General features: G+C 48.9%; 2 protein-coding genes across 3 annotated transcripts; one reads left to right on the top strand and one right to left on the bottom strand.

Moving 5' to 3' along the window:
• Nucleotides 1-4,921: 4,921 nt before the first annotated feature.
• GGCX (gamma-glutamyl carboxylase) lies at nt 4,922-18,012 on the top strand. 2 transcript variants are annotated; one of them, XM_074285636.1, is made up of 15 exons: nt 4,922-5,079; nt 5,540-5,716; nt 6,998-7,156; nt 7,349-7,514; nt 8,151-8,229; nt 10,555-10,661; nt 11,493-11,656; nt 11,889-12,154; nt 12,360-12,491; nt 13,335-13,486; nt 13,768-13,937; nt 14,079-14,209; nt 14,443-14,590; nt 15,080-15,275; nt 15,633-18,012. In XM_074285636.1, the coding sequence occupies exons 1-15, from the start codon at nt 4,938-4,940 to the stop codon at nt 15,832-15,834; spliced, it is 2,391 nt and encodes a 796-aa protein (XP_074141737.1). In that variant the 5' UTR covers nt 4,922-4,937; the 3' UTR covers nt 15,835-18,012. The 2 variants fall into 2 exon arrangements, with proteins under 2 accessions (XP_074141737.1, XP_074141738.1); XM_074285637.1 differs by lacking the exon at nt 4,922-5,079 and adding an exon at nt 5,289-5,396.
• MAT2A (methionine adenosyltransferase 2A) lies at nt 17,592-23,880 on the bottom strand. Its single transcript, XM_074285638.1, has 9 exons — nt 23,627-23,880; nt 21,993-22,070; nt 21,787-21,909; nt 21,304-21,416; nt 21,074-21,217; nt 20,606-20,824; nt 20,259-20,441; nt 19,951-20,084; nt 17,592-19,207 (listed from the first exon to the last, which is right to left on the bottom strand). The coding sequence occupies exons 1-9, from the start codon at nt 23,715-23,717 to the stop codon at nt 19,105-19,107; spliced, it is 1,188 nt and encodes a 395-aa protein (XP_074141739.1). The 5' UTR covers nt 23,718-23,880; the 3' UTR covers nt 17,592-19,104.
• Between the last annotated feature and the right edge of the window lie 521 nt (nt 23,881-24,401).

The following is a 24,401-nucleotide window of genomic DNA, read 5'->3' as shown; positions in this document are numbered from 1 at the left end:
AAAGTGCTTTACAAAGCTGAAGGTACAGGCTATTATTCTTGTACTGCTTCTTTCTTTTCATCTGAGATGCTCTTCTTCTCTCTGTTCTCTAAAATTTGCCTCCAAAACCCTGCTCCATGAATTCATTCATGATTGGTCCTGCTCACTTTGTTCCTCTCTTGCTCTGTGTCCACGTGTTGCTATTTAAGGGGTCTCCTGATCATTTTATTTGTCAAGGTGCAGAGTGAGGGGCAGCACAGTCCAGATGTTGTCCCCCCACATCATGGAAGGCTTGTGCAAGACAGGGATCCCCAGGGACTCTGGATGTCAATCTTACTCAATGAAAGTTACTAAACACAGCTGGAGTATACAGAGACTAAAATTTTAGGCCCTGAGGCTACAAAGACTGGGTTCCTGGAGCCCCCTTGGGCTTTGGCAGGTGAGCGTTTGTCTCTTCTGGGCCCACACCAGGCCTCTACCTTGAGGCAGCTAAGTGGTTCAGTGCATAGTGTGCTGGGCCTAGAATCAGAAAAATCTAGGCTCAAATCCTCTTCAGTTACTTAATAGCTGTGTGGTCCTGTCTGCCTCAGTTACTTCAAATGTGAATTGGGAATAACAAGAGCATCTTCTTCCTAGAGTTGTTTTGGGATTCGGTATTTGTAAAGCACTTAACAATGATTAAATTTAGTAGCCTTTGAACCAAACACTGAACTCAGTGATTTAAAAAAAAATAATAACAGCTTTCTCCTTTCAAAATCACACAAAGATAGTTTTCAATATTGATCCTTATAGACCTTGTGAACTCATTAATTTTTTTTTTTTTTTTTTTTTTTTGCTGATTCAATTGGGGTTAAGTGACTTGCCCAGGGTCACACAGCTAGGAAGTGTTAAGTGTCTGAGGTCACATTTGAACTCAGCTCCTTCTGACTTCAGGGCTGGTGTTTTATCCACTGCACCACCTGGCTGTCTATTTGTTGATTAAAAAAAAAAAAATTGCTAAGGTTGGCAAAGAGCTTTGTAAAAATGATCATATTTCATTCATTCCTTCAATAAGCTTAGTGGGCATTTAATAAATGCTTGTTTCCTACTTTCTTTTTACCTCACTTCCCATCAACTCCAAACCAGGCCCATCCCTTTTCCACCTTCCCCTATAGATAGTTTTCCCTTATTAGAATGTAAGCTTCTTGAGAGCAGGGATTGGCTTGCCTGTTTACATTTGTATATATGGTGCAAAGTTGTGTCTGGTATACAGTAAGCGCTTAATTAACGCTGTATCTTCCTAGATTTTGGAATCATGTCTATAGAGATGATAATTGGAGGTCATCCAAAGAAGAGTTTATAGAGAGAAATGAGAAGAGAGACTAAGACAGAACCTCACATATTCATGGATAAAGACCCAGAGAAGGAGGAACTGGGATAGTAGAAGGACCAGGAGAGCAGGGCCATGAAAAAGCAAAGAGGAGAATGTCATTAGTGTCAAGGGGTTTAGAGAGGTTAAGGAGAAGGATGGAGAACTGATTGGATTTGGCCGGTAAGGGATCCTTGGTATCTTCACTGATGGGATTTTCAGCTGGGGGAGGAAGTGGAAGGGCAGCTTGCAGAGGATTTGGAGGAAGTGGAGACCCGTAAGCGTAGGTGGTATACCCATGGGTGGGGGAGGTCAAGGGATGGTGAGACCGAGAGAAGGAGGGGAGGGAGCTTGTGGGAAATGACTAAAGTTTTGGGGAAGTGGGAGGAGAGCTGTGTAGCTGAAAACTTTAGAGTTGGGGGAGGGGGTGACAGCCTGGGAGACTTCAAGAGAGCAGATTAAGTTTGGAACAATCTCTGAGGGGTGGGACAAAGAATCAATTAGTAAAAAGGTTGGTTGCCTTGCTGCAGTGAGAGCCCACTTGAAATTAGATAGCAAATTTGAAAATTTTCTTTGTTAAAAGTCATGGCTCTGGGAGAAAAGAGGGGAAGGGATTATAAAAAATTTATAAAATTTGATGTAGCCCTCCCCCCACACACTTTAAAAAAATAACAAATTTGTAGTAGAGTTAGTCAGTTTGGTACTGGTTCCACTGGGCCACAATAGGAGTGTATGAGAATAGTTGTTCCCCCTCCACCCCGGAGGCAACTGGGCTAAGTGACTTGCTCAGGGTCACCGCCAGGAAGTGTGAAGTGTCTGAGGCTGGATTTGAACTCAGGTCCTCCGGCCTTTGAGGCTGGTGCTCTACCCACTGCCGCACCCAGCTGTCCTTGTTTATCTCTATTAGATATGGTACTTGCTGATGGTTTTAAATAAATGCTACTGATCATTTTAAGGAAAACTCCATTTATCCCTGAGCTTTCTAGTGTTTTTCATAGAAATGGGTGTTGGATTTTGCCAAATATTTTCTCTGCACCTGCTGAGACAATCATATGGTTTCTGTTAGTTTGGTTATTGATATAGTCAATTACACTAGCAGACCGTGAGAGTGAGAGGCGGCAGATAGCAGTAATCCCGGATCTGGGTCGGGCCAGGTTCCTTAGGACCAGGGAACAAAGGGATTAAGCACTGCTTCTCTAGGAGATCTAGGAGAGGGAAGGGCAGGGTAGGGTGGAGGGGCTGGAGGTTGCTGTGGGGAGGAAGCACAGGTTTAGGAGCAGTAAGGCAGGAGATCTCTCTCTGTTTCTCTGTCTCTTTGTCTCTTTGTCTCTGTCTCTCTCTCTCCTCTCTCTGTCTCTGTCTCTGTGTCTCTGTCTCTCTTTGTCTCTCTGTCTCTCTCTCTCCTCTCTCTGTCTCTGTCTCCCTCTCTGTCTCTTTGTCTCTCTCTTTATCTGTCTCTCGCTGTCTCTCTCTCTCTGTCTGTCTCTTTGTCTCTCTCTCTCTCTGTCTCTTTGTCTCTCTCTCTCTGTCTCTTTGTCTCTCTCTCTCTGTCTCTTTGTCTCTGTCTTTCTCTCTTTCTCTCTGTCTCTCTCCCTCTGTCTCTCTGTCTCTTTGTCTCTGTCTCTCTCTGCATGTCTCTGTCTCTCTCTCTCTGCCTCTCTCTCTCCCTCTGTCTCTCTGTCTCTTTCCTCTCTCTGTCTCTGTCTCTTTGTCTCTCTCTCTGTCTCTCTCTCTCTCTGTCTCTGTGTCTCACTCTCTTTCTCTGTCTTTCTCTCTCTCCCTCTGTCTCTTTGTCTCTGTCTCTCTGTCTCTGTCTCTGTGTCTCTGTATCTCCCTCTGTCTCTGTCTCTCCTCTCTCTGTCTCTCTCTCTCTGTCTCTGTCTCTCCTCTGTCTCTCTCTCTGTCTCTCTCTGTCTCTTTGTCTCTCTCTGTTTCTGTCTCTCTCTCTCCCTCTGTCTCTCTCTCTGTCTCTCTCTGCGTGTCTCTGTCTCTCTCTGTCTCTGTCTCTTTCTCTCTCTCTCTCTGTCTCTTTGTCTCTGTCTCTGTCTCTCTCTCTCCCTCTGTCTCTCTCTCTGTCTCTCTCTGCGTGTCTCTGTCTCTGTCTCTCTCTGCGTGTCTCTGTCTGTCTCTGTCTCTGTCTCTTTCTCTCTCTGTCTCTTTGTCTCTGTCTCTGTCTCTCTCTGTCTCTTTGTCTCTCTCTCTGTCTCTGTCTCTTTCTCTGTCTTTCTCTCTCTCTCCCTCTGTCTCTCTCTCTGTCTCTCTCTGCGTGTCTCTGTCTCTGTCTCTCTCTGTCTCTGTCTCTTTCTCTGTCTTTCTCTCTCTCTCCCTCTGTCTCTCTCTCTGTCTCTCTCTGCGTGTCTCTGTCTCTGTCTCTCTCTGTCTCTGTCTCTCTGTCTCTGTCTCTCTCTCTTTCTCTGTCTCTGTCTTTCTCTCTGTCTCTTTGTCTCTGTCTCTTTCTCTCTCTGTCTCTTTGTCTCTGTCTCTGTCTCTCTCTCTCCCTCTGTCTCTCTCTCTGTCTCTCTCTGCGTGTCTCTGTCTCTGTCTCTCTCTGCGTGTCTCTGTCTCTCTCTGCGTGTCTGTCTGTCTCTGTCTCTCTGTCTCTGTCTCTGTCTTTCTCTGTCTCTGTCTTTCTCTCTCTCTGTCTCTTTGTCTCTGTCTCTGTCTCTCTGTCTGTCTCTTTCTTTTTTCCGAGGCAATGGGGGCTAAGTGACTTGCCCAGGGTCACACAGCCAGGAAGTGGTCTCATTTGAACTCAGGTCCTCCCGATTTCAGGGCTGCTGCTCTCTCCCCTGCGCCCCCTAGCTGCCCCAAACTCACTGGCTTTTCAAGAATACTGCTAAGGGGCGCAAAGAGCTTTACAGAAATGATCCTGTTTCGTTCCTTCCTTCCATAAGCACTTATGAAGCGCCTACTATGTGTCAGACACCAGGCGGCAAGAAGAGGCAAGAGCCGCCCCGGCCTCAGCGAGGTTACAGTCCCCCGGGGGGAGGGGCGGGGACCGCGTGATCCCCCCGTGACAGACGGAGCCGAGGCGGGCTGGGGTTAATTGAGCGCCAGGGTGGGGGCTGACTCAAGGCTCCCCCGCTGTCCAGCACCGGCTGTCCGCAGCGCCTGGGAAGGACAGAGAATGTTCTGAGGGGTGTGGCGGGCCCAGACGAGTAGCCGCAGGAAGGAATGGGGAACTACCCTGGAAAAACCCGCCATAATTCCAAACAAAGGGAGACCGGGGCACTGGGGAGCCAAGGAATCTTCTTGAGCAGGGGAACGACTTGGTAGAGCCTCTCCTAACCTAATCTCCGTGGCCACCAGGGGGCGCAGACTCCCGGCCCTGCGCAGAGCCCGCGAGGCGGACACTTCCATTGGGGGCCTTCTGTATAAAGAGGGCTAGGCTGCAGGAGCCTGGTTGGGAGACGGGGGCGGGGTTGCCGGAGGTCGTAAAGCGCTGAGGGCTAGCTCCGGCGAAGGAGGCGGAGCCCGCTCCCTGGGGGCTCTTCGCGACATTCCCGGCGCTCCTCGCTTTGCGGCTCCTCGAGAGGGGGAGGAGAGCCGTGGCGTGGCTAGAATCTCCACGGGGAGGCGGAGCTTCCGAGTTTTAACCCTGCTTCTGCGCATGCGCGGCACCCGGTGCAGCGGCTGGTGTTGGCTGCTGCGCCTGATCCCCGGGGGACCAGAGAGACTGGGCCGGAGGCTAGATTGGCGGCGGGGGAGCATGGAGTCCGAGGCGTCGGCAGCGGGAACCCGTCCCGCCGGAGGTGGCGCCCCCTGCCCGCCCGGGGGAGGCGGGGCCCAGGCGGGACCGGGGGCTGGAGGAGCCCTGGAAAAAAGGGGATCCCCCGAAGGAGGGGAGGCCAAAGGCGGGGGGAAAGTTTTAGGGGAAGAGGGGGGCTAAGAATGGGGGAGCCCCAGAAGGAGAGGGGCAGTAGTGCAGGGAGCCCCAGAAGCCAATGGTTGGGGACCCCCTAGATAAGGGGCAGGGGAGCCCCAGCGGCGGGGGGCTGGCGGTTTGCAGGGGAGCCCTGCTCCAGAGGGAACGAGAAAAGTGGTTTAAAGGAGGCCCCTGGTCTGCATGGTGAGGGGGACCCCTAGGCCAGAAGGGGGTGGGGGGTGCCAGTGGTTTGGGGGAGACTCCGGGGCCGGGAGGGTCAGTGGTACGAGGGGGGACCCTCCCTCTTAAAAGAGCCCCCTGGACCCTTTGTCGCCCCGTGGCTGCAGGGCTTCCTCCGAAGAGCAGGCCGGGCGCGGGGCCCAGGCAGAGCGCGGGGCCCGCCGGCCGCATGGCCAGACTCTTTGGCTTCGAGCCGGCCCAGCTGGGCAGCTGGCAGAGGCTGGTGAGCCTCCTAAACCGGCCCACCGACCCCGCGAGCCTGGGAGTCTTCCGGGTCCTCTTTGGTGAGTGCAGACGGAGGGGAGCGGCCTGGCCCCTCTGCCCGTGCGCCCTAGACCTGACCTAGAGAACTTTGACCTCGAGGAGGGCAGGCAGTGAGCCCGGGCAGAGCACTCTTGAATTAGTCTAGTGCACGGAGCCGGGAAAGGCTCCCAGAGGAGGAGGCAGGAGAGCCCCGCTGTGGGGGCACGAGGGGCTTTTCCGGGGCCAGAACGTGGTCCGGGAGGCTCCGAATTAGGTTCCACTTTTCTCTTTAAAAATACAGAATCCATTCCATCATATACCGTTCTTGGCGGTGATTCTAAATGCTTCAGGGGCCCCCTTTCTCCCTCCCTTTCTATCCCTTCACCCCCTCCCCTCCCTTTCCTCTTCCCTTCCCTTGCCTGTCTTCTCTTCCTCTTCCTTCTTTCTTTTTTGGCAACCTTAACCTTAGCTCCCTAAGCCGCCTCCTTCCTTCCATCTCCTCTATTAAGAAAAATTAAACCATTTTGGCAAATTCGCGCACTCGAGCCAAACGCATTCCCTCGTTTTGTCCCAAAATGCATCTTCTGCACATTGAATCTGTTTCTCGGCTGTCCGGGAGCACGAGACGGGCTTCCCTGGGCCCGCTGGCCATTGCAGCAGAGGCCCGGTCTTTCTGAGCTCTTTGTCTTTAACACGTTGTTACTGCGTAAGTTGTGGCTCTGTTCTTTTTACTTTGTAGCAATTCATCCCAGTCCTCCCAGCTTCAACATCCTTTCTTAAAGCAAAATGATTCCCATTGCTTTCCAGGAAAGTTTTCCTGAGACGTCAAGCCATGGCTTGTCCCCTTGTAACAATATAAAAAGCGCCTGTCGCCGGCCCTTTGCCCCCTGGCACAGGGGCTAGCCCTGGCATCCAGGTGGTGCAGCACGTGGAGCGCAGAGCCTTACACGTTAGAAAAAGCAGCGCCCAGTTCAGCTTCAGACACTTACTAGCTTTGTGACTCCTGCCAGCTTCTCTATAAACACAAACTTCCATCAAGGTTGTTCTGTGGATCAGACCATTGAGAAGTACCCTGCGCGTTGCTGCTGCTCAGTCACGTCTGACTTTGGGAAAGGTACTGGAGTGGCTGGCCATTTGCTTCTCCAGCTTATTTTACAGATGAGGAGACTGAGGCAAACTAGTACGCGTCTGAGGCTGGATTTGGCTCGGATCTTCCTGACTGGGCCTGGCACTACCCACCACACCCAGATGCCCCTTAGCACGTAGTAGGTGCTATATAAATGTCAGCTGTTGTTATTGAGCCTTCCGATCACCCTTTCCAGGACTGCTCATGGTGCTGGACATTCCCCAGGAGCGTGGTCTTAGCTTCTTGGACCACAGGTACCTCGATGGGCTCGAGGTGTGCCGCTTCCCCTTGATAGAAGGCCTGCGTCCGCTGCCCCTCGACTGGATGTACCTTGTCTACACCGTCATGTTTCTGGGTGAGGACTTTGGGATGAAAGGCAGCATTCAATAGCGTGGGTGGAGTTAGGGCCCCGACAGCCTGCCGGGAAGCGGCTGGGCCTCCGGAGTCCTCACCTGGGCTCCCGGGCTGATGCTGGTAGCAGCGGGGCGGACCAGGCCTCTGCTGGTACCGTGACTGCCCCCACATCCCCCTCACAACTTAATCCCAGGAGCATTGGGCATGACGCTGGGGCTGTGGTACCGCCTGAGCTGCCTATTGTTCCTGCTGCCCTACTGGTATGTGTTTCTGCTGGACAAGACCTCCTGGAACAACCATTCCTACCTGTATGGGCTGTTGGCTTTCCAGCTGTCCTTCATGGATGCGAACCGCTACTGGTACGAGGTGCTCCGGGGGTGGATGGGGAGGGGAAGGCAGGTGGCTGGAAGGGCTGTCTCAGGCAAACTCTGCTTTGCAGAACGGATTTAAATTCGGGCTGCATTTCAAGTGGATTCTGAAGACGGTCCCTTGACATGGAGAGGGCCCACTGAGAGAGAGAGACTCCATTTCCTCTAGTTGCCCCCTGGGCTACACAGGGACATTAAAGTAGTTACTTTTTGGAGCCTTTCTCAAGAGGAAGCTGAGGGTAGAGGGATTGCTTTCTTCAGATATTTAAAGAGCTGTTCTAGAATGCAGAAGAGACAGATTTCAGCTCAACATGAGAGAATTTCTACTTACTGTTGGTCAGCAGTTGAATGAGGTCTTTTGAGAGGTAGTGAGCTCCCTGTCTCTGGAAGTCTTCAAGAGGCCAGGTAACCTTCTGTCAAAGATACTGATGTGCCAGGTGAGACCAGGGCTAAGATTTTATGATAAAAGGGCTTGGGATACTGGGATCCCAAGAATAGAGAAAACAGGGAAATGAGAACATCCATGGAATAAGCAGGGTAGAGAAAGGGAGAGAATTAGATCCTAGAGGTAGAACCGGGCAGAACATGCATCCCCTAATCTTTATTGATTTCCTTCTCTGAGCACAGGTCCCTGGACGGCTTGAGAAATCGCTCTAAGAAGAATGCCCACGTCCCACTTTGGAACTACACAGTCCTGCGTGGACAGGTGCGTAGGATTCAGCGGGGTCGACATGGCTGTTGCTCTTGCTCCCTCCACCACCCATTCATCAGGGATGGAAGCAAAGGTGCCATCTTGGGCCCTGACGGCTTGTCCCTATTCTCATTCCTCCTCCTCTCTGTCTCTTTGTGTGGGTTTAATTGTCCTTTCTAGGCAGATCATTCCCAGGCTCTCCATCCGGCTCCATCTCCTGAGCTTCAGACTTGCATCATCAGCTGGGCGTTCCAAACCATATGTTTTAGAGACATCTTAAACTCCATAAAATCGAGTCCAGGATTGACTCTTTCTCCCTCTCTCCTTTTCACATTTGCTCATGTCTTTCACAGGCTCCTCTGTCCTTGTTCCCCAGGTCCATAATCTCTGAATTATCCTGGACTACTTGCCCTCCTCCCACCTTCCAGTGATTCTGTTTCCTAACCGTTCACTGCCAGTGTTGCTCCCCACTCTCCCCCCAGCCTCCCACCTCGTATCTCCCTGATCCAGCTGCTGGACACACTGCTGCCGAAGGATCTTCAATGGGGATGTGACTCTGCAACTTGGTCACAGCCAGTGGCTTCCTGAGGCTCCTGGGATAGCATTCAGAGCCCCATGGGGGTCTGGTCCCAGCAGTGGATGCTCTCTGGTCCTCGGGCCTCCCTGCTTTTGTACTGTCTGGCTCATCTCTGCTTCATAGATGGTCTCTCTCTCTCTTCCCCTCCCTCTTTTTCTCCCCTTTGCCAGGTCCCAGCTCCCATCTCATTGTCTGCCTTTTCTGTCTCTCCACATGCTGGTTCCTCCCCTGACAACTACCCCCACCCATGCACCTAATTCTAGGTATTTATCTATATGGAAGCAGATTGTGTGTGTGTGTGTGTGTGTGTGTGTGTGTGTGTGTGTGTGTGTGTGTGTGTGTGTGTGTGAGAGAGAGAAGTTCAATGTGTTTTTATATTCTATACTTCTATACTCAGATTTGTAATTAACTTGAAATTCTTGACCTTTTGTTCTTCCAGATGAACTGTTATTTTTTCTATTTCTGTAAAATAATTTCTCAGGAGTTTGATTGGTATGGTACTGAATAAGTAGATTAATTTAGGTAGTATGGTCATCTTTATTATATTAACTCAGCCTACCCATGAGCACTTGATAGTCTTCCAGTTGTTTAAATCTGACTTTATTTGTGTGGAAAGTGTTTTGTGATTTATATCTCCCAAATATTTTATATTATCTACAGTTATTTTGAATGAAATTTCTTTCATCTCTTGCTGCTAGACTTTGTTGGTAATATATAAAAATGCTGACGATTTGTGTGGATTTATTTTGTATCCTACAACTTTGCTAAAATTGTGAATTGTTTCTAATAGTTTTTAGTTGATTCTCTAGGATTCTAGTATACCATCATGTCATCTGCAAAGAGTAGTCATTTGGGTAATCGTTTCTAATAATTTTAATTCATCTGCAAAGAGGGATGATTTGGTTTCCTCATTACCTACTTTTAATTCCTTTAATTTTTTTTTTTCCTCGTTGCTAAAGCTAACATTTCTAATACAATATTGAATAGCAGTGGTGACAGTGGGCAACCTTGTTGCATCCTATCTAATTGGGAATGCTTGCTGATGAGATAGAAAGGAAAACTTCACTTATTCCTATGTACTCTGGTGTTCTTAATAGATATGGGTTATACTCAGATAAAGACACAACTGGAGTATAAGCTCTTAACAAACAGGAATTCTTTCATTCTTTGGACTTGTATCTCCAGCATTTGTCACAAGGCCTGGCACATAGTAGGAGCTTATTGATTGGTACAAAGACATAAAGTGGCCCCTTCCTTCCAGGAGCTACATTTCATGGAAATATATATACACAGAGAAGTAAATTAGAAATGTACAAAGTTATTTCTAGGGATCACCTTCCTATAGGAGAGGGCCAGTGGATTTAATCTGGAAGCAGAGGCGGAGAGGGAGTGCACTGTGCTTATGGAGTACCAGGTATGGGATGGGAGCAGCAGGCAGGCAAGTTGGACTGGACAGGAAGTCAGTTGGACTCATATTTGAAGCAATTAGCCTTTCCCCTTGGAGGCAGAAGGAGCCATCAAGATCGTCTGAGCAGGGAAGCTATGTGATGGAATGGATGTGCTTTTGTTTTCTCTGCTTGGCAGCTCTGTGGAAGATGAGTTGAAGACTTTCTTTTCTCTCTTCCAGGGAGTTGGTTGGTCAACTTACTCATCTCTGAACTTTTCCTTCCTTCGCATGGAGAAGCGATGGTTTTGTGTATCTAGAAGGAAGAATGGCTGCCTCAGTCATGGGCCTCATTTGTTCTTGGATCTCATCCGTGCAGATATTCATTGTGTACTTCATTGCGGGAGTGAAGAAGCTTGATGCAGATTGGATTGGAGGCTATTCCATGGGCTCACTGTCCCGGCATTGGCTCTTCAACCCCTTCAAGTGAGTGGGGGGCTGTGTGGAGGGGCCATGGGCATGGAAGGAGGCAGGGGCATCTTGCCTTCCCTCCATTCAGGGAGAGTTGCTGCCCTATATATTGACTTCTGTTTCCTTGTCTCTTTTTCTTCTCCTTTGTGACACTGAAGTCACTCTAGGGCAAAAATCAGCTTTCTCTACTCCCAAGGGTCATTGGTAGACCCACCAGACATGATTGATCACTACTGGCAGGGGAAGAGGGAAAGAAATAATAAAGAAGTAAGAGAGGGGAGGAACAAAGAGAGGGAGAAAAAGAAAAAGAGAAGGGAGGGAAGGAGGTGATGGAAGAAAGAGAAGAGAGGGGAAATGGAGAGAGTCAAGTCCCAAACAATTGCCTCCTGTTTCTGAGGCTTTGTTGTATTCCGTGGCGATGTGGGTGAATGCTATCACTTCATCATGAGACAAAATTCTTCTCTATGGAGTCTGTAATCCTCTATATTTTTCCTTCTGCATTTTGTTCCTGACTCCATTGTTTTTTAAAGTCATTTTTCTCACTCTGCTGTTCTGTGTCTATCAATGTCCTTTACCTTTCGTAGGCCCTTCTCTTTCCCTTCCAGCCTCCAGAAGACCCTGCATTCTGATTTTGCCTTGCCACGCTGCCAGTCTGTGGCACATCCTGGAGCACTTGGACATGATGAGAGGATGAGCAGTTCATAAAGCAGGCCCAAGGGCTGTCTTACTGGGCGGACCTCTGCCCATCCCAGGGAACTTAACGACATAACATTTATCTTTAGAAGGGTAGAAGGCAGAGACCTCTTGTGCCTGCAACAACCTGGAGCCTGTCTTCTGTGTTGACAGGCTGGTGCTCTCTGAGGGAATGACCAGCCTGCTCGTGGTACACTGGTGTGGGCTGCTGTTAGACCTCTCGGCTGGCTTCCTGCTCTTTTTTGATGCTTCCAGACTTGTTGGCCTTCTCTTTGTGTCCTACTTCCATTGTATGAACTCCCAGCTCTTCAACATTGGTTAGTGCTTGGGGTCTGAAGGAAGCCAGGAGCCGTGGGGATGGAAGGGGCGACACTGAGGCATCATTTGGGCATGGAAGGGCTGTGCTGGGAGCAAGGACAAAAAGGCAGAAGAGATGGAGAGGGATTGAACTGGCAGAGAGGACATGAAGGTCTCCTGGGTCCAGAGTTTTGTGGGGAATGACCTGGCGGGGAGAGGTGTCAGGTGGAACTCCTTCCTTTATTCTGCTAGGTATGTTTCCCTACGTCATGTTAGCCAGCAGCCCCCTCTTCTGCTCCCCTGACTGGCCCCGGAGGTTAGTTACCCGTTGTCCTCAGTGGCTCCAAGGCCTACTGCCAACCACAGCTGATGCCCAGCCCAGTTTGTCCTGCATGTATAAGAGAGGCCGGGCCAAAGGCAGCCCCGGAGGCCGACTGCGACATCGGCTGGGAGCCATCTTCACACTGTTCTATCTGCTGGAGCAGCTTTTCCTGCCCTACTCCCACTTTATTACCCAGGTATAAGGCAGAGATGGACACTGGCAGGTGAAACTGGGAAAAATGGGTGGTGATGTTAGGAGGAATCACGAGGGCAGCTTTTCTTTGCCCCGTCAGAGAAGGTCGTACGTGCTAAGGCAGTCTGGGCTGCCTGGCTCCCTCCTCGGCTTGGTTCATGTCATAAATATCCTACTACAGGAATGAATTTCCCTTTTATCCTTTCCAGGGCTATAACAACTGGACCAATGGGCTCTATGGGTACTCCTGGGACATGATGGTGCACTCTCGCTCCCACCAGCATGTCAAGATCACCTATCGAGATGGCCGCACCGGGGAGTTGGGATACCTTAACCCTGGGGTGAGACAGCCCTTAAATCCTAAGATTTCTCCCTTTGAACTTCCTGGTCTGGCCCCTCCATGAAGGAAAAATATTTGAAATCTTGAGACTACACAGGATTAAGGTGTGGGAGGGATGGGAAGAAGGGGGCGGAGCAGAGAGATGGCCCAAAAACAGATCATTGAAAGACCTCCCTGTGAGGTTAGTGAATTGCAAGCTCACTGTGAGTCAGTAATGGGGTGTGGACACAAAGTAGAACTAATGCAGTATAAACTTCATTCACATCTGTGGTGTACGATCATTTCCAAGAAAATGCACATCCCTGTGTACTCTGCTGGAGTGACAGGAAACTGAAATGCCAAATTGTAGAAAGGTAGCAATCCAGAGGAAGGAGGAGGGACCATGAAGTCATGTTATGGGATCATCAGTTGTGAGGGAATTGGGGAGGATTCACCCATAAAAAAGAAGATTTAGATGATATATCGTCAGTGTTCTCAGTTATTTTAAGGCCTTTCATGTTACAGAAGGGATCAGGCTTGATCTTGTCTCCAAAAGGTAGATGTAGAATACAGAGACAGACATTATGGGGAGGTAGATTTTGGCTCAGAATGAGATTTTCCTAATGAACAGAGCTGTCCAGAAGTGACTACTTTGAGTGGAGGTGAATTCTCATCAGGGTTGTTCAAGCAGAGGCTCATTAGTGAACCTACAGGGCTGGGTACCTTAAAAGAGGGGAATTCCTATTTCAGGTTAAAGTTCAGTTAGGATGCTCTCTAGACCCTTTCTTTGTAGCATTCATATTCCATCCCATGATGTGGCCCTTTGGCCAAGCAGACGTTAGATTAAAATGGGGGTGGGGGGCAGGTGTTTACACAGAGTCGGCGGTGGAAGGACCACGCAGACATGCTGAAACAATACGCTGTGTGCCTGAACCGCCTGCTGCCCAACTACAATGTCTCAGATCCCCAGATCTACTTCGATGTCTGGGTCTCCATCAACGACCGCTTCCAGCAGAGGTACAGGAGGCAACTCCCAGCAAGCAGATGTAGAGGGAGGGGAGGAAAAGGCCAGGGCTCCATGTGCTCATATCTTCCTCTGAGAGTCACAGTATCACCTGCAGGGGGCACTGCAAGCTAGGGAGAAATTGAACATCCCCAGAAGAGCTGGCCCCTGGCCAGGTGGCCCTTGACCTCCCTCCCCACCCAGCCATGAAGTACAGGGAAGCAGAGCTGTTCAGTGGGAGCGTGGCTTTCAGAACAAGGGACCGCTTCTGGAACATCACCCTTTCTGCCCAAAGGCTTTTTGACCCTCGAGTGGACATTGTGCAGGCTGCTTGGTCTCCCTTCCGTCCAACCCCCTGGCTACAGCCCTTGTTGCTGGATTTATCTCCTTGGAGGGAGAAGTTTCAGGAGATTGAGAGCAGCCTGGACAACCACACTGAGGTGGTGTTCATTGCCGACTTCCCTGGTATGGAAAAGCAATGGGGGAAGGGAGGGGATAGGGATGGTTTTGTGCTGCTTTGGTGTGGGAGGGCAGGGTAAACGGAGAAAATGGCCAAGCCAGGGGAGCAGAGTTGACGGGCATCCTAAAGCTCTTTGCCTCTGACAGGCTTGCACCTGGAGAATTTTGTGAGTGAAGACCTGGGCAACACTAGTATCCATCTACTTGAAGGGGAAGTGATCATAGAGCTGGTAGAGCAGCAGAGGAATCTCTCCCTTCAGAAAGGGGACAAGGTTCAGGTAGGCACCGTAAGCCAAAATGGCTACAGGAAGCTTGGACCCTAGGGAAAAGCTTGTACACCAGTGTTGTGTCAAGCCGACCAGACTGTGGCAGAAAACCCCTGGAGGTGCCTTGGGTGGCCAGGCTTCCTTCAAGCAGAAACTGCCTTTCAGGGCTGTTGGGTAGAGTGAAGTGGAGGAGAGGGTTGGGGAGATGGGCAGATGTCCCATCGCTTGCCCTTCCTCCTTGGCAGTTACCAGCTGGGGAATATCACAAAGTGTATACAGTGTCGTCAGGTCCTTCCTGTTACATGTACCTCTTTGTGAACACCACAGAGCTGAAGTTGGAGCAGGAGTTAGCGAGGTTACAGGAACTCAAGGAGAAAATAGAGAATGGGACTGGTGAGTAATTAAAAACACTGCACGCCTATTGGTGCCCCCTTCAGGTATAAAACTGACAGTGCTTTCTGGTGATCTGGGGTCTGCAGCAGAAGGATCCCTTCTTGCCATGCTTACTCTTTAAGCTCGATAGTATTGGATGGTGAGCCCTGAGGTGGTCAAGTAGGGGCTTTTGAGGGTGCTAATTATAATTGCTAGCCCCTTACACAGAAAGTACCTGGCAAGGATAATACAGCATTTGATAGGATGCCAGATGCTGTGCTGAGCAGATTGTCTCATCTGACCCTAAGCACACTTGAGAAAAGACAGCAAGATGACCCAGCCAGGCTCACACAGTTGGGATGTGAACTGAGGCCTGTATTCAGTAGCCCAGACTGGAGAGCAGTGCTCTATGACTGGGTGATCCCAACTCTGGCTGTCAGGGGACTGGTTTTGGTTGTATCTGCCAGAAGACCTGTTTGCCCCAGCGACCGTTTCCTGTTCCCCGGACAGAATCTGGACCACTGCCTCCAGAGCTTCGCCCTTTGCTGGAGGGGGAAGTGAAAGGTGGACCTGAGTTAACTCCTATACTCCAGACCTTCTTGCGTAGACAACAGCGTCTCCAGGAAATCCAGAGGCGGCGCAGTTCCCCTTCCTATGAAAGGCTCTATCGCTTCTTGCTTCGAAAACTCTACATCTTCCGCAGAAGGTCAGTGCAACCCCATTATCTCACTTTTAATTCTGAGTTTCTGCCCTGAGATTGCTGTTTAAGAGACCATAGGATGATACTCCCATGGAAGGGGAGGAGCAGAGTCCCTTCTTTCAACATTTTTCAGTCTGGGGAGACTGGAAGTAAGATCAAGCATCAAGTGGGTCACTACTCTTCAAAATTATTCCCAACCTGCTCCCGGGCTTACTAAGCCTCCTGAGGATGCCATGTCCAAGCTTCTTCACTCAGGGAGAGGATTCTTGGACATTTTAGATGTGGTTCTTGGTCTCAAGTGCCTGGGACTGCTTGCTCCCAAGGGTTTCCTGGAAGTAGTGACTCTACCATTTATCTCCTCAGCTTCCTGATGACTTGTATCTCTCTGCGCAACCTAATCCTGGGTCGCCCCTCCTTGGAACAGCTGGCCCAGGAGGTGACCTATGCAAACTTGCGGCCCTTTGAGTCTCCTGCAGAATCCACTCCTTCAGAGGCGGCTAAGGCTAACTTGGATGCTAATACTAATCCGGAGTCAAGTTATACAAACACACACTCGGAGCTCTGAGTTGTCAAGGCCCCTGCATTTTATGAGAACCAAGTTATTTGTATAGAATAACCTTTTTTTCAAAAAATCCTCTTGCCCATGCTTCTTTATTCAAATCATATAGTAATCACAGACAGTCCAAGCAAAGCGTCCATGTCTTATCAACTTTTTTTTTTTCTTCTTTAGCATTAGTTCACAAGGCAGCAGTGTTAAGACAGCTCTATGGATAGTTAAGAGCCAGTCTTTGAAATCACTAATCCACTGTCCAGTTCTAGATAAGCCCAGCCCTACTTGGTCAGTCTGTTTTTACCCCAAAGAAAGAACATCAAGCCTCCCTGCTCTGCTGAGTTTTCTGGCATTCTTGTCATTTAGGATTCACTACAGAAGCCCCCACAAGAGCCTTACTGCTACCTCCTGAGGAACCTGAGTTAATAGGAAAAGGGCCAGTACTAGCATTGCTGTTAAAAAGCCCAGCACTTGGGAATACTGTGCTTCCCAGTAATCTGATGCCTAAGACAGCTGGGAGATGCACCACATAGAGCATTTAAGACTTGTTGCTTCTGTAGACTCAAAGCAGTGTGGGCTACTTAAAACAGATTAACATTAACACCTATCCTCACCTAGTTTTGAGGATTAGATGCTTTGTTAAAAGACAGGACAAACAACCTGGTAGACATGGTGGGTGCCATGTAAGTGCTTGCTTGCTTCTTTTCCTAGATCACTTTTCTCAGTAATGTGGCCGAGTATGCCCTAAACAGCCGTAAACTCAGTAAAGGATGCCGTAAACTCAGTAGTCAAGTCTGGCTCAGTGTCCAATTTGCTCAGTGACAACCCTTGCCCTGTCTGGGGGCACACTAAAGCAAAGGCCCTTTGCAAGAGCCTGTCCTCAACTAAGAAAAAAAAAATTGGACCTGTGCTTTGTAACTTCCTAAATTTAAAGTAAAATGTTGTGTTCCAATATATATATTTTAACCCCTTCAAGGAACTAAAAACCTGGTCTATAGGAGGTGGTATAGGAGTAGCTATAACCCTTGAGAACAGGCCTTTCTTCCTTGCCCCTCCCTAGCACTTGGGACTATTGGCCTCTTGGCCAGATGGAAGAAAAGTCTCTTCCTGATTTATCTGCTACCACAAATCACGTGGTTCTCAGATTTTATTAGGTTGATCTAGCACCTCCTACTGAAAAGGGGCAGAGAGGAGCATAGTTCCTTCAGTTACATGGGAAAAACGTTCTCCAAGGATAGAAACTGCCAACTCTGCAACCAGTATCCTAAAAACTTAAGTGCTGGATGATTTAGCGGTCCCATTCTATTTTAAGGACTGTCCAGTTCTTTTCTGGTGGTAATCTCGGCTCATGGTTTTGTTTTAAGATTGGATTGATAAGTGAAAAGGGGAGAATGACTACATTGTTTCCATAGCCTTTCTTAATCTTAATGCCTTCTCCAAACCCTGTGACGGAGCAAATGCCTAACTCCCTAGTTAGAAATTGTCTAAGAAGCACCTTGCTATATGTTGTCTAGCTCCCAAAGCTCTGTATCATTCTATTCTATCCTATCCCTTAGTTTCAGCCCTTAGCTATCCTAAAGAAACCTGCCAGCACACTTTCTTCCCTAGAATTTGCTGTAAAACAAGTCTTACAAGGTAGATTTGCCTGCCCATAGGTAAAAGAAGCACTACAGAGCAGTGTAGTTTAGTGCATCAGCTGTACTAGATCTTATAAGCACTGCTTCTAGACATCAAAGAATGCCCCATCTTTTCAGGAGTGAATGGACACATCGTAAGGTAGAACCTAGCATTTTATTTAGATCTTCATTAAACTGTTGGAATTGAGAACCAGACATACGTAATAAACCTCCAAAAAATAGATCCTGAAAGGCACTTTCTGCTTAGGGCAGCAGCCATGGATTAGGCATGTAAACAAGCTGGCTTCTCTGTACCACACCAGCCAAGTCAGCTTCCTCCATGGCCAGCTGCTCCAGCTCTGCCCTCCCTTCTGTTAACACCAGCCAGACCCCCGTGTAGGTGTTACCCAAGGTTCTTCTGTAGGACACCTTGGCCTACCTGGGAATGCTGGAAACATGGTCAAAGGAATCATGGTGTCAAGGATTTTTTTTTTTTTTTTAAAAGCTGCCCTCTGAGGTGATAGCTTCTCTGTACTCACGCCACACCTCAGAATACAATAAATAAGCAATTAGAAAATGTTCAAGTATGAAGGGATTTCCTTCTCCTCCCCGCCAAAAGCATTGCTCTCTGAAGGAAGCTGGTTTCTCTGTATCTACACCAGCTGCTCAGAAAGCTCATTGGACCTGGTTTTGAAAATAAAACAAAGTTAAAAACCCTGGGAGGAGTTCTTGTGCAGTGTGGAATACTCAGTCTTTCTTATAAAGAAAAAGTTAACCGGTACCAAAGTGTGCAACCTACAGACCCTCAGATACCGCCCTGTGACTTCTCTGTATGACATCACAAGGCTGCCAAGTGCCCGCTTAACTAGAGCTAGGAGTTGGTGAGGTTTGGCTAGTGCTGAAACCATGCATAGGATTGGTTTACTAAATAAAAACCTTATTACGTACGTCCTCCAAAAGACAGCCGAGTGGAGAGATTAAGATTTGGTGCCGTTTAAGAGATGGTCATTAAGAGCATAAGCACCAGAAGGTGGTTCAACTAGTAACTGCCTTTTTCATGAAGTCAGGCTAGAGCTCCAACTGGAACTTGCGTTACATGCAAGATTGATCTGGTAGGGAACACTCCCTGACAAAAAGCTACATAATTAGAAGTGGGTCAGGTTACAGGGAGGATGAGGGAAGGCTTCACATTCATAATAGAGCTCAAGACATTACAAAATCATGCTGACAGGGCGGTGGCATTGTTGGACAGAGGCTATAAATGGAACTACAAGTACTTGACGTGCACATTACAAGGACAATTTTCAGCATTTGATGGGAGAGTCAATGCAGTTAAGATTTGGGAATGGGTGGTGGGACACAAAGGTTCAATCTTAAAGCATCATTTACTAGACAGTGCTGTCTGCTCATCTCTAGGCAGTTACATGGGTGATCACCTATGCTCACTAAATCCATTATAATGGTGAGCAATACACCAGGGACAGAATAGCAGAGCCCAACTTACAGTCCCCACAAAAACTAAAATCAGATCATTGGACAAGAGTGACTGCAACTGATCAAGAGCTGAAAGAGGACAGGAGAAGTTTAGGGAGAAGGGCCCTTTCCCTCAGAGCTTGAAGGCTTCTCTGTAACCTACGCCAACAAGTCTGGGGAAAAAAGCCTAACACTTTCAATATTTAAGCTTTCTGGGCACTTCCCATGGGAAGCTGTCCCTACCAAAGTGGCCATAGGCTGCAGTCCTCTGATAAATGGGCTTCTTCAGATCCAGATCCCTGGAATATACAAGTCCATAACTTAATATGTAGCATTCAATTAAATAAAAGCAAAATAATCAGTAAGACTCATTTTCAAGAGTTCTGGCAAATGAGAAGTTCAGTTCTCTGGGGAAAGCTAGGAAGAAAATGTAGGGAAGAAGGGTGGCATCCCTGATGTCCAATCTCCTCGCACCTTGTTAAGGACAGGCACTTACTTTCCAGCTTTCAGATTAAGAATAACTACAAATCTTGTTCCAGTCACTGGCTCAACAGATCTGAAAGCTTGTCATCATCCTGAGAAACTTCAAGGGTCAAAGCTCATTTGAGAATCCAATACTTACCACCCCCCTAAGGGACAGACAGGCACCATTCCAGGGCTCCACTTGATTGGAAGCATTAATGGTTTTCTGCTCTTTAATTAAGCCTTGTTCCCCCCAAAGGCTGAGGAAGGCAGCTACAAATGCACACACACCATCTCCAACTCAAATCCAGGATTTCTTGGGCTCAATTCAGTCAACCAGGTTCTGTACTGATTTTCCATCGGTAATAATTTTGGAAATTAAAAGAGGAAACCTCTAACTTTTAATAGTCTTTGAAACCGATAATGACTGATGACAACTTAGAAAAAAAGCTATCAGGATGGAAGGCTGCTTGTGTTTTTCCTCATCTGTCTCCATACTTAAGACTTTAGGTTTTTATGCTTAAGAGTGTGAAAATCCCCCCATTTAATTCTGGTTAGTGACATGCATTACCATCTTTACCTGACAATGACCCCAGGGCGGAGGTCAAAGTTCTTCTTCACGATATCCAGGAGCTCTCTTTCACTCTTCTGTGAGGTGCCATAATGGAAAATGGAGATGGACAATGGATGGGATACACCAATAGCGTAGGAAACCTAGAAGCAACAATACATGGATAATCATCAAAATTCCAGTTCTATCAATCCTAGTCAAACTGCCCTATATAGTGCCTAATTGAGTATGGGTTTTTTTTTTTTTTTTTTAAATCCCCATAACCACTTGAAATATTAGGCCTGGAAAAAACCTACTTCAGATGCAAGAATACATACCTGAACAAGCACCCTGCGACACAGACCACCTTTAACCAGGGATTTTGCCACCCAACGGGCAGCATAAGCAGCTGAACGGTCCACCTTAGTATAATCTTTTCCAGAGAAAGCACCACCTCCATGAGCACCCCAACCACCATAGGTGTCCACAATGATCTTCCTTCCAGTCAGACCAGCATCACCCTGCAAGTACAGCTTCTTTTAGATTCATTGGTTGATGAAGAAAATGGCAAAGACCCAAAAACCCTATCAACTGATAGGGGAAAAGAGAACCCATACCGATGAAAATCACCTACTATGTTGAAGAATCACACAAATTATCAGATAAAATCCCAAAAATGTCATACCTGAGGCCCACCAATGACAAATCTGCCACTAGGTTGCAGATGATAAATTGTATCTTCATCCAAGTATTTTGCAGGTACCACAGCTTTGATCACCTTTTCTTTCAGAGCATCCCTCATTTCATCAACACATACATCTTCATCATGTTGAACAGATATCACAATCGTATGGACCCTTATAGGGAGAACAGCACCACGATCCTGCATATACTGCACAGTGACCTGAGACAAAAGACAAGACATAAGGACACCAGAAATTTCCCACTATCTTCAACCTAGACTATTGGTGCATGGAACACACAAGTAAACCAGTAAATTTCAGTATTACCAAGTCAACACCACCCACCCTCATTTTTTCTATTTGGCTAATTGCAGGCTAACTCTCAATCCCTTTATATCTTTGTTAATATTAATTTTAACAGTTTTTGCTTTTCATCATCAATTCTATATGACACCCAGCCCATTACTTACTTGAGTTTTGGAATCTGGACGTAACCAAGGCAAAGTTCCATTGCGCCGTAATTCAGCAAGTTTGGCGTTGAGCTTGTGGGCTAACACAATAGTTAAAGGCATGCATTCTTCAGTTTCATCCGTAGCATAACCAAACATCAATCCCTGTGGAAGAGAAATCATGAAACCTGAACTGCTTAAAAACAGCACCGTGTTTTAAGAAGGGGAAAAAAAAAAATCTAAGCAAATACCTGGTCTCCTGCACCAATATCTTCTTCATTACGATCTAGATGAACCCCTTGAGCAATGTCTGGTGATTGCTGCTCCAAGGCTACTAGAACATTGCAAGTCTTGTAATCAAACCCTGTAAGCAGTTAAACACAGGTTTAAACTCAGTAGGGAGAAGGAAAGTAGCCAAAAGGTTCCCCCATCGGTTTGAATTAGCCAATTGAGGTACACTCTTTGCTAATTTTTCAAGTATATGCAGATGTTGCCATGATTAACAAAACTCATCCAAAACCATTAAGTGTGTATATGTAATAAAACTATTAGAGTTGGTAGTATGTGGGAGGGAGGGGAGACAGAATAAGTTCAAGGATACTTGGGAGTTAATGCCCCAATGTAAAATAAAGCATTATAATATAAATAATGCAAAAAAATTCAAAACTAAGAGGACAAAGATCAAAGGAAATTTTCAAAGAGTGGTTTCTAAGACATGAAATCATAAAACTCACCTTTAGAAGAATCATCATAGCCCACATGTTTAATTGTTTCTCTAACCACTTTCTGATAGTCAACAGCAGCTCTGGATGTGATTTCACCAGCAAGTAGTATCATTCCAGTCTTAGCAACTGTTTCTAATGGGGGGGAAAAATTCAGACATCAATCCCTCCCCTAAGCAAATTCACACTCAAGGTAAGCTTTGTAACTGACCACTTACCACAAGCAACTTTGGCATCAGGATCCTGCTGAAGGTGGGCATCAAGGACTGCGTCACTAATCTGGTCACAAATCTTATCTAGAGAAACATAATTGAGCTCATTAAAACCTACAAGGCATTACTACTATGAATCCTCACACACTATTTAACATGAGGGAAAAAATGACAATCTGATTAAATCCATGGCTCTACCCAGAGCCATCTGTCCCAACTGATTGGGCACTCAAAAATCTGAAAACCTGACACCACGATCTGAATATAGCTCTACCTTAAGAGTATAACCTATTTATATGCCTTTGAAATTCCTTAAAAGGCGTGCTTTAGACCATTCAAAGGTCTTAATCTCCCACAGTTAATGTAATGACAGTCTGATTCTTCTAGTTCACAGAACACTAACAGCAAGGTCCTCAGAGAAAATTCGTCCAGAATGTGTTTCTTTGGGAGGATGAAAAGGTTATTTTTAAATTTTGGAAACAAAGTGGCAGTATCTTCTAAACAACGACTCAAGCAGCACACTGTTACTTATGCTACGAAAATGTCAATAGTTATTTAGTATTAGTTCTTACTAGAGACAATAGCTCTTTGTTTCCATTTTGCCCTCCAATCTAAAGATTGCTTTGAAAATACTTAAAGCAGTTTTCACCTCCAATTGCCCCCCCACTTCGTTTTTTAAAAAGAAGCACTATTCTCCTGGTGGCCCGAGTCCAAGCTCCGAATTTGTTAAGACGTGATTCTCTAAAGAATCATTTCCATTTCATTAATTGAATTACACTTGCTCTGCATGTGCTCGGCAGGGCCACCCTCGAAGCAGAGCCCGGGGTGCAAGAGCCGAAACCCAAAGAGGGAGAGCTCGGACTCTGAGTCAGCCGGGACCACGGGGTGCCCACCCCACTGCCCACAGAAGCTAAGATCGGCACCCCCTCCTCCAGTCGCGGGCAGGTGACAGACTGAAGCGCTGACGCCCCACGTTCACGAGTGGGGCAGGCACTCTCACCCGGAGCCCCTCCACCCCGCCGGTCCCCCCAGTCCCCGGGGCTTTTGTTCGCCGGCTTCTCCCCAATCATGGCGTCGGGACAAAGCGCCGGCGAGGATGGTCCAGACGCTGTACCATAGCGGTCCGGGGACGCCCTCCCGGGCGGGGCTGCACTGGGCTAGGGCTGTCAGTCGGTCCAGCCGCCCCTCCCCAGAAGGCTCCCCCCCCACCCTTTGGCCGGCCGTGCCACACGCGGTGGGCACGTGGTTGTGGCTGCAATGCGGGGCGCGCGCCCCCGCGGGGTGGGCACGCGCCTCCACCGCGGGCGGGCGGGGGCTCCCGCGCCCTGGCTTTTCGGACGCGCCGAGGCCAAAGGAGGACGTTGGGTCCCGACACCTCGCGGACCCGCCGATGTCACTCCTCCCCCCTTCGGGGTTTCTGGAATTTTCCTGATCCCGGGGCGCGCGGCCGGGGCGGGGCGGGGCTGCGGGGGGAGGGGCGCCGTGGGTGGGGGAGGGGCGCCCACGCGCTCGCTCGCCCCGGCAGCCGCGGCGCTTCCCGCCAGAGCCGGGGGCAGCGCCGGTAACCGAGGAATTCCCCGCCCGGGCCGGACTCTGCCCGTTCCCCGGGCCCAGGCCCCCCCACATCCTTTCCAACTTACCGGGGTGCCCTTCACCCACAGACTCCGAAGTAAAGAGGAAAGTGCCCTCCTCGATGAAGGTCTCGTCGAAGCCGTTAAGTTGCCCGTTCATAGCTGCGAGAAAGAAAGAAGTGCCCGGCAATGGGAACCGGAGAAGGCGGAGTGTGCGCGGAGGGCGGCGAGGACGCGAGCGAGAGACCGAGCTAGCGCGAGCCAGACGACTCGAACCAGAAGATCCTCTCCGTGGCGCAGGCGGAACGAGGCGCCAGGCGGTGCTCCGCCTCATTTATAGCCGTGCAGCGGCTCGCGCCCCTCCTCGGCCCCGCCTCCTTCCGCCGCGCGCCAATGCACCACCCGCGGGGGGCGGGGCCTGGGGAGCGGGGCCGCGGGCTGAACCAGTCGACGAAACAGAGGTGGGGAAGTTGGGACCATGCTCTTCCGCCCATCCTGCTCTTGGGAGCTTTTCTCCGCCGAGCTAAACCAGGGGAGGAATAGAAAGTGAACGGCGAGTCTCTGCTTCAAGTGTCCAGGAGGGGAGGCGAGGGGAGGGGAGGGGAAGGAAAGAGCAGCTGCTTCACCGCCTCCTCCTCCCCCCATTCTGAAGAGTTCGACTGCGCCACTGGCGGTTGGCGGAGCCCTCGCGGCTCGCTCCGCCGGGCGTCCTGTTACGTCACGCAGGCGGCTCTCCGGGAGCCGGGCGGGTTGCGTCGTCGCCGTTGTCCGTCCTCTCTGGGGTCGTTTCAGTCCAAACCTCGTGCGCGTCCCCTTGCCGGGGATGGGCTTGGCTCCCGGGGCT

Source organism: Sminthopsis crassicaudata, chromosome 2, assembly GCF_048593235.1.
Source record: "Sminthopsis crassicaudata isolate SCR6 chromosome 2, ASM4859323v1, whole genome shotgun sequence".
NCBI lineage: Eukaryota > Metazoa > Chordata > Mammalia > Dasyuromorphia > Dasyuridae > Sminthopsis > Sminthopsis crassicaudata.
The sequence above is the reverse complement of the archived record's forward strand: the minus strand, read 5'-3'. Positions and strand labels throughout refer to the sequence as shown.